This window comes from Lactuca virosa, chromosome 9 (genome assembly GCF_052849685.1).
Source record: "Lactuca virosa cultivar CGN04683 chromosome 9, Lactuca_virosa_CGN04683_v6, whole genome shotgun sequence".
Taxonomy (NCBI): domain Eukaryota; kingdom Viridiplantae; phylum Streptophyta; class Magnoliopsida; order Asterales; family Asteraceae; genus Lactuca; species Lactuca virosa.
The window spans coordinates 81,607,944-81,618,073 of NC_136434.1; the positions used below are offsets into that span (position 1 = coordinate 81,607,944).

The 10,130-nt window shown below is 30.1% G+C and overlaps 1 protein-coding gene across 1 annotated transcript; it reads left to right on the forward strand.

Moving 5' to 3' along the window:
* Positions 1–7,913: 7,913 nt before the first annotated feature.
* LOC145138426 (O-fucosyltransferase 23-like) lies at positions 7,914–9,482 on the forward strand. The gene has a single exon (XM_079072517.1). It carries the CDS (start codon positions 8,015–8,017, stop codon positions 9,329–9,331), a length of 1,317 nt encoding a protein of 438 aa, XP_078928643.1. The 5' UTR covers positions 7,914–8,014; the 3' UTR covers positions 9,332–9,482.
* Positions 9,483–10,130: the final 648 nt, after the last annotated feature.

Here is a 10,130-nt window from a genome sequence, read left to right on the forward strand (position 1 = left end):
ACATTATACTAGTGAAAGTATATCTTGATTCAAATAAGCAACTTGTTATCTGCCACGTCCACAAATGTTGTGTTTTGGCAAATGCTTTTTGAGGGAAGAAAACTCATAGAGTGATGCTTGTGAAACAAAACGAATGTGAAGGAAATTACAAATTCAAGGCAAATCTTTTTAAAAATAACATGATGGATAGATTCCAAGTTTTTTATTACTATTTCTAGACTAATTCAAAATTAGCTAATTTTTGGTGTTATATATATATATATATATATATATATATATATATAATAGTAAGATGCTATAAAAGTACAACGTTACTATTTCTAGGCTTTTGTTTGTGTATACCATGACTGCTGTTATGGGTCGTGGACACGGGGGTGATGGAGCTGAGGACCCACCTTTCCCAGGTGGTAGATGTGCTGGTCATCATGAGCAGGACCGTAAGTTTTATTATGAATTTTTATTTACTATTTTTATTCAGTTATTATAAATTAAATACCGTTTCTAATAATTTTTAATTATATTTGTAGTTGAGCAACGTGTACGTAGGAAAGACCGAGGCAAAGCCAAAAATATAAAGCTTGAAAGAGCGCTCTTACGGAATAAGGGCAAATCGATTACCATGGAGTATGATAGGGATATGACATATGATCCCGTAGGAGAGCCGAAAGACATGTTTGCACGAGAAGTTGGAAAAACAATGTGGCAGATGGTCCCTTTTGATAAGTGGAATTGGAAGAAAGTTTCCCCTTCAATAAAGGACACAGTAATACAACATTTAGGGGTAAATTATTTATTTAAAATTATTTTATATGGTTAATTATGACTGATTTTTACTTGGTTAATTTTTTTTTTGTAGACAAAGTTTGATTTGGATCAGATGTACTCGGATGTAAAAGTTAATATGTTGACAGAGAGTTTTCAAGCAGCTTTGTTAAAAGGTTATAGAGAGCGTAAAGCTGATGCAAAAGAATATTTTATTGTAGCTGGAGGGTATCATGATATCCCGAGAGCATTAGCCAACCCTCCAGAGGGTATGGATGTTGATAACTGGAAGAAAACAGTTGAGTACTTCCAAACGGACGAACACAAAATTGCTTCAGAAAGGAACAAAAAAGTCCGTGAAATGCAAACGAACGTGAATCATGGGGGGTCGAGCTCGTATAGCAGTACTTGCTATAAGAAGGTAACGTACGATACATGTAATTATTTATTTAAAATATAATTTAATTTTTAAAGTTAAACAGAACCTTAAGAGAGTAGAAACGTTTCGCAAGGCTCATACCGATATGGATGGTGTACTTGTTACAGCCGAGGCGGAACAACAATATGTAAGTATTTAATCATAATTTTATCATATAATTAAGTGTTTATTTATACTTAATTGTTACTCACTTTTGGGAATTACAGAATCGGTTAGTCGAAAAGCTCTTAGAACAAACCCAAGGTGAAAGTGAGTTAACACCCGCTCAAGAAAGAGCCGCTTTTGAGAAAGTATTAGGAGAGCGACGTGGCCATATCAGAGGCATCAATCGTAAACCTTCTGCTCTCCCGCCGATTTCACAGCCGTCACAACCACCACCACAACCATCACAGGTAAAACAAGATTATTTAATTTCAATAAATGCATGTTGATTTGGTAATTTGTGTTGGTGGTGATTATTTTCTAAAAGCTTTCGTAATTAGTTTTTTGTCCCAAGTGCAACAAATAGCAATGTACTTTGGTTTTCTGTCTTAGTTTAAAAATAGCGATGTACTTTGGCATCATAAAATGCATGTTGATTTGGTCATTTTGGTTTTGTGGTGATTATTTGCTAAAAGCTTTGGTAATTGGGTTTTTGTCCGAAGTGCAAGAAATAGCAATGTACTTTGGTTGTTTGGCTTAGTTTAAAATAGAAATGTAGTTTGACATCATAAAATGTATGTTGATTTGGTCATTTTGGTTTTGTGGTGAGTATTTGCTAAAAGCTTTGGTATTTGAGTTTTTGTCCCATGTGCAAGAAATAGCAATGTACTTTGGTTTTTTGTCTTAGTTTAAAAATAACAATGTATTTTAGCATCATAAAATGCATGTTGATTTGGTCATTTTGGTTTTGTGGTGATTACTTGCTAAAAGCTTTGGTATTTGAGTTTTTGTCCCAAGTGCAAGAAATAGCAATGTACTTTGGTTTTTTGTCTTAGTTTAAAAATAGCAATGTACTTTGGCGTCATAAAATGCATGTGGATTTGGTAATTGTGTTTTCATCTCGAGAGCAATAAATAACAATGTACTTTTGGTATATCATGTATTTAAGTGCAAGAAATAGTAAGTTACTTTGGTAGTTTTTGTTTATGTTTGATAATTTCACTTATAATTTATATATGTTGTTATTTATTATGTAGTTGGAAAATCTTCGGCCATTGCTCAACGATCCGGCATGTAGGGAGGAGCTTTATTCGTTTTTTCAATCACAGAATAATCAAGGAGGAAATGATGGAAACGAAGATGATGATATGCAGGGAGGAGCTTTATTTGTATGTTATACTTGTTGTCACGCTTTGCTACTTGTTAGAATTGTAAAACTTACTTTGCTACTTGTTAGAATTGTCAAACTTTTGGTTGTTTTATTTTGGTATTAAATTAATTATAAGAGTATTTGGTATTTAATTTGATGTTGTTATGTAATTTTTGGTATATAATTAATTATAACAGTATTTGAAATTAATTATACCAAAAATCGCTAATTAAAAAAAACTGAAAAACGTTATTACCGGCGACACTATTACCGGCGACAGGGGTATTAGCGGCGACATTTTCTTTAGCGGCGACGCGAAGTATTACCGGCGACAGGTGAATTAGCGGCGACAATCTGATCAATAGCGACAAAGCAGTAGCGGCGACTCTTTACCGGCGACGTGTCATCGCTATTAGCTTTAGCGGCGACTTCTCGATCCTTTACCGGCGACTTTTGTCGCCGCTAATTGCCGGTTTTCTTGTAGTGTGTCAAAGATGACATTTGGCCATCATTTTCGACAAAGACATTACTTGTTAGTATTCTTATGTAAAACCATTGTTAATGCTTGAAGTTTGATTTGCAATGATGACATGTTATTAGTAATCTAACATGAAAGTAATCATATAAATTAGTTTATGACCTTTAGGCTTGAGGGAGTGGCCTCACCACCCCTCTCGCCAAAACCTTCGCTAAGATATGGTACACCATTCCTTAAGAGTCGCTAAGCAAGTTGCCAAGACTAGCTCGCCAATGAGGCAACGTGAAGAGAGAGAAAGGTGTAAAGGTTTGGGATTGGTTGTTGCACTTAGACTCTCATTTAATCACCTTTGACCCTATTTTTTATTTAAAAAAACTATTTTTTAAGACATGCTAGGGGTGTTACCACTCCCTATGAAGTGTTAAGGACAAAATGTTAGTGAGGTGGAAGGCAAGAAAATGATGTGGCAGCAAAAAAATAATGTGACAAGGTGCTAGGAGTGCTACCACTTCCTCTAGCCTTAGTGACAAAGAAATATAAAAACCAACACCATCCAGTTTTCAGAAACCGTCACCAAAAGCCAGTTTTTACAAATGTCAACCATAAATTAAGAATTTCTAATGGGTCGTTTTCAGCAAGATTTTCTAAAAACAAGATGTAAATTTAACAAGTAATGATTAAATGGAAATATAATAATTATTTATTGGGATAATGACCTGTGAGGGTAATTACCTTTTCGTCTTGTTCACGTTTAGGTAACTTCATTTTTTTTGTACATATTTGACTATTTAATTTGTTAAATATGTTAACATATTACCATTGTTACCTGCTATAGCAGGTGACAATGGTAATATGTGAACATATTTAACAAGTTAAATGGTCAAATATATACAAAAAAAAGAAAGTTGTCTAAATGTGAAATTTTTTTTTTATAAATTTCTTTAATTTTTTTATAATTTCTTACAACATTTTTATGATATTTTTTCACATTCTTTTACAAATTTCTTAAAATTTTTATAATATCTTACAACATTTTTATGATATTTTTTTGTCTTATAGGTTTTTCTAATACAATGTTTTAAACTTTGCTTATAAATTTTTTTCAACGTCTTTATACTTTCATATAATTTTACTACAAGTGCTTTTAAACCAAATATTTTATAAATGTTTTAAAATTCTCTTACAAGTTTTTTTCTTGTTTTTTTACATTCTCATATCTCAGTGGTCAATGAAAATGTACTAGTGTGCTGTCTTAACATGCAAAAATTTTTCTATAACTTCTATATATTTATTTCTAAACTTTCTTTACAATATTTTTAAAGTTTTTCACAGATTTTGTATGACAATTTAATATTTTTTATAACATTTTAAAATACTTTCGTTAAATACTAGTTTAAAACGTTGTATTAAAAAAATTAAAATTTATAAACTTCTAAGTAAAAAGCATTCAAAAGTTGGAATAATTTTAAAACATTTACATTATATTGATTTTTTTTGTTTTTTTTATTTGGTAAGTAATATTTTCTTTTTAATTTTTTAAAAGACCCTCCATATTTATTGTTACATATTTAATTTATTTAATTTTATTGTTAGATGGTATTTACTTTAAAAATATTGTATATGCTTCAAAACAAAAGAATATATATATATATATATATATATATATATATATATATATATATATATATATATATATATATATATATATATATATATATATATATATATATATAAGAGGCTACATAAAACATTTTACAAAACAAAAACATATTTATTAATTAAAAAGTAAAGTTTAAAATTGATAACTATTTAATTAATTTTTAGGAAATTATGAAAACTTAAATATGAAAAAAAAATATAATGTTTGAAAAAAATAATACAAACAAATATGAAAAATTAAATCGCTATTAAAAGTGGGGAAAATGACTTATCAGGGTAATTAACTTTTCGTTTTATTCATATTTAGACAACTTTTTTTTGTACACATTTAACCATTTAACTTGTTAATTTGTTCACAAATTACCATTGTCACCTGCTATAGCCAGTGACAATGACAATATGTGAACACATATAACAAGTTAAACGCTCAATATAAAAATAAAAAAATTGCCTAAATATAAACAAAACGACAAAGATAGTTACCTTGTAAGTCATTTTCCCTTATTTATTTGGAATGGGGACAGATTTTCTAAAAACAATATGTATATTGAACATGAAGATGATTAAATGGAAATATAAGTTATTTATTTGGAATGGGGACATGAGAAAGCTAAAAAGAAAAGTTTTAAAAAGGCAAAGATATATGCAGAGAGAAGTACAGAATTATCCCTGCCAATAAAATCCATGTGGCAGGAGACTGCCGGCCCTCCCCTTTCTTTCCCCCTCATCAAAAAATAATTTATTTTGTCAACATAGATAAATACACAGAAAGATGATTAAGTAGTATTTATTTTATATTATAAATTACAGAATTGTATATATCATTATTAACAATAAACATAAAATTACGTAAATGTCATATATTTTTATTCTTTTTAAATAAATAAGTAAAATATTTTTAGGAACTAATCGCAAGTTTTAATTTTAATACATGTGAAACTGCAAAATGTGAACTACAATTTTACTAACATTTTCAATCCATCATTATATCTACACTAAAAAGTAAAAAGTTAGTGCAAATAATGTTTAATCATAAATTCCATGTTTTTTATATCAAAAATTATATTATTAATATATTTTATATTTATAATTTAGTCAAAAACAAATTTTCTGTTAATTAACAAATATATGTTGCATCATTTTTATCCAATATATTTATAAATTATTAAGGTTAATTGCATGTTTTATTAAAATATTGTATGGTAAGAGATACATAAAATTTTAAATAATATGTTATCATGTTTTAAGTATTTAAAATAAATTTAAATTTTCAAGTAGATTCGAAACATAAAAATTAAATTTTATATTACGATGATCTAATATCATATTGACATACAACATGATATTATAACAACAAATAGTCACATATAAAATATAACAATAAATAGTTACATATAAATTATAACTATTCAATAAAAAATAAACTAAAAATATATGAACTTAACGACTAAACTTTTAATAAATAATTTATAATCAAATTTGATATTATAAACTTTTTTTAGATTAAAATATTGTAAGTAATGAAATTTGGTTGAGAAAGAATGAAGAAAAAAATATAATAAAAATAGAATTTGTAGTGAGTTTGGATATAAATAATATTTATATAAACAGTTATTACATATCACATGTGGTAACATATGAGAATCAAAATCTTGGAATCCAAGGCGTATTATAAACACATTAATTACCCACTTTATCCAATTTATAATTTTAATTTTTTTCTTCAAATCACTCTAATGTTTCCAAAACCAAATGTACAAAATCTGAACTTACTTACTTTGTGTCAAACTGAACATATTTAAAATATTCAAACTAGATTAAAAATAATACTATGATAAATTCAATTTCACAAGAATCCCATGACTATTTTGGGGAGGATTGAATGAAAATGTTATATTGGGATTTAGGGGTTAGGTGTGAGTGTGGGTAAGTTGTACATATTCATGAAAAAATTATGGTTCTACAGAAGTACATGCATACATTTAATTGTTGAAAATGAATTATTAATGTATCACTTAATGTATTGAAACCTTTTTATTTCCATTGTCTCCTATAAATCTTTATTTATTTTCACTTAAGCTAAAAACTAAATGCAAATATATACCTTTTATATATAATTTATCCTCACAAATCAATCTCACTAATATCTCATAATATGTTTTTGTCAAAGAATAAAAGATTTAAACTGATATCATAAATGTATTTGATGAAATATACAAAATGTCAATAATTAAAAATAAAATTTAAGAAAGACAATTTCGTATACTTTTAAACCATCCAAGATAATAATTTTTAAATTATTATATTTATTTAGGCATTATATAGAAGACAATAATTCTGTGGAATCTTTTAAATAATTGTGCTCGCACACCCTGTTTTTACGACTCCCATGTGTATACGAAACTCTTATTGGATTTATCGCCCTTTTTAATTATATTTATTAACTTTTTTTGGTACAAAAATATTATTAACAAATTAATTACCCACTTCCCTCCTTCTTTCCTTTCTCTTTGAAAATGTCAACATCTGTTAATTTATTTTATAATTATCAAGCATCATCTTTATTATGTAACTTGACCTTTACAACCTATTTTTCATTTTTTTAAATTTGTTATTTTCCACTTTGGGAGGCTGTACCCAAGTTGTCCCTTTCTTTCTTTTCTTAAAACAAAATTAAAACGGAATAACATTTATCGATCAATTTAGGTTTGCTTTCAAACCAAGAGAAGTTTGTAGATTATGATTTGATTTCTCTTTCGGGTTGCTTTCAGACCAACATAATTCTGAAGATTGTAATCCTTTGTTGCTTGAAATTCAAGATTAACGCGTTATGATTTCTTGATTTTTGTTGGTTGGAATCTGAATTCGATCATCGTTTCCCTTTCTGTTCTTCTCCCCCCTTCAAGAAAATTCGTTGTTCTTTTCGCTTTTTCCCATCGAATCGTCGTCTGTTCTTTATTCAGAGTATTCCCAAAGTTTCCAGTCTCTTTTCTCTCTCTGTTTCTTTCTCGTCTGTGTGTGTGAGAGAGAAAGAGGCTGATTGCATGCACTTGAATCAGTTTTTCTCTATCTGGTTTTGTTCAAAGGATTAGGGATTTTGGCTCTTTCCATTCGATTTCCACAACAAATCCTGTTATTGTTTAGCTTCTGTGTGTGTTTTTAGTGCGTGAGAGACAGGGAAAGAAGGCGGATTAACTGCATGCACTTAACGCGTTATTTTATTAAAAAATTCGCTCTGGTTGATTGAATTCCGATGAAGTCTCTGGATTTGTGCGTGGATTTCAGGTGAGAGAACTTGTTCCTTTGATTGCGCAATTACTAGCAATTAATTGTTGAATTCAGTAAAGTTCACCTGCTTCTTTTTCAAGTCGATTGAAATGCATGTATGAATTTTGCTACCATTTATAAGTTTCAAATGGATTTAATTGTAACAAAATTGAAGCATTTAAGATTCTTTGGAGTCCGTTTGAGTTCTCTTCTCTCTAAAAGCTTGTTCTTAATTGTAACTGCATTAATCATCCGAACCCTTTTCCTTCCGGAATCCTTTAGATTTAGAACTCGTAACCTCCATGAATTCGATTCGTTAGAATCAAAATCCGGAAACCCCAGAACGAGATTCTTAGAGGTACCCCAGATTGTATGGGGATTAAACAATCAAAAGATCGCCTTCGCAAGAGCTTGCTTAACTGCAAGATTACTAAACAGAACCCTTCTCATGCCTAGCTTAAGCGCATCTTTATTCTACAAAGAAATCGATCAATTACAACCGATTTCATTTGATAAAGTGTTTCAGTTCGATAAATTCAATTCACTCTGTAAAGGGTTTGTCCAATTGGGTCGATATTCTGATCTCCATAACCACAGCGACATTGTTACTGTTCAAAAGGGAAGTGGCAGACGATGGACGCCTGAAAGAGATCTCGATCAATTACACAACTTGAAGCATGACGAATCCGAGACGATTCGTGTAGCTGGAAAAAACCCGTTTCTATGGCATGATCATTGGCCTGTGAAAGATTATGCGCAGGTGTTTGAATGCTTAGTTTTAGTAGAAGAATTCTCAAACGAAGCTGATAAAGTTGTAGCCAAGATAAGAGAATTCGGCTCCAAATCCAAATCCAAATCAAAATCAAATATCGATTCTCCATATGTAGCAGTTCATATGAGGATTGAAAAAGATTGGATGATACACTGCAAGAAGCTAGAACAAAGATCAAATGTATCAGAGATTTGTAGTAGTAAAAACGAGATCACAAGTCGGGTATCCAACATCCCGGGTCTAAAAACACCAACGGTTCTTTACCTTGCTGTAGCTGATGCACTTCTTGAAGACAGGTCGATTTTGAACGGGTGGGGCCCCGGGTTGCACCCGGTTGAGAAGAAGAAACTGGGTGTTGTAGAGATTTACAAGAATCATCCGTATTTGATTCAATCTGCTATCGATTATGAAGTTTGTTTGAGGGCAGATGTGTTTGTAGGGAACAGTTATTCGACATTTTCGAGTTTAGTTGTTCTTGAAAGGAGTCGGAAGATGGTGAAAATGGGTGTTAAAAGAGGATGTGGGATTGGGATGAATGTTAAATGGCCATCTTTTGCTTATAATTTGAAAGGGGAGTTTGGAGGTCCGAGGCCATGGATGACTGATTTTTTGGATTCAAGTTTACAGGCAATTAGTTATGGGTCTAATAATATTTCATGTTGAGTTGAGGAAATTGGTTAGGATATAAATTGGGTTATATATTACATTGATGATTCTTTTTGTAAACATGGTGAGTTGTATAGATATTGTTATACTGAATCTTGTAAACAATTTAAGGTTGTGTTTCTATTGGAAAATCTTTGATATTTAATTACTTAACAGGTAAAATGCACCGGTTTACGTCAACATGTTTCATTCCTCAACCATTATGCTCAATCGCAAATGCAATTTGTCACAATTTGAGAATTTCATATTTTTGAGTTTTTCATTTTCTTTGAGTTTAGTGACTTTTTTTTGTGTTTTATCAAAGCATCTTGCTTTTGTTTTGTGTTTGGGGAAACATTATGTAACCATTGTGGGACAGGTGATATCAGATGGTTAGTCAGCTTCGGGTTAAACGATCACTAAACCGACCGATAATGTTGACTTTGGGTCAATTGGTTTTCAGCTTGTCATGATCGACTTAGTCAACTCAAATTATAATTTTATGTATTATTTTATTTTTGAAAAACAAAAAATCTTGTGAATACGAAGAGAATGATAAGAATTGTCACTAAAAGAACATGTGCTTCCTTGGGCCATTCCAAACAAATAAAAGAACTTGCCCCAATTTTTTATACTTTTTTAAACGATCTTATCCTCACGGTAAAAATTGTCAATTTTGCACTTGGAATGTTGGAATTTATGCATGACTTCCTTTAAAGCCAAAAACAAAAATGTTTATCTTTATTTTATAAAAAATGGTCCTTTCTTTACGTCATTGTCCATGCAATCCTTTGCTTTAATTTTGAAAACTAGATTA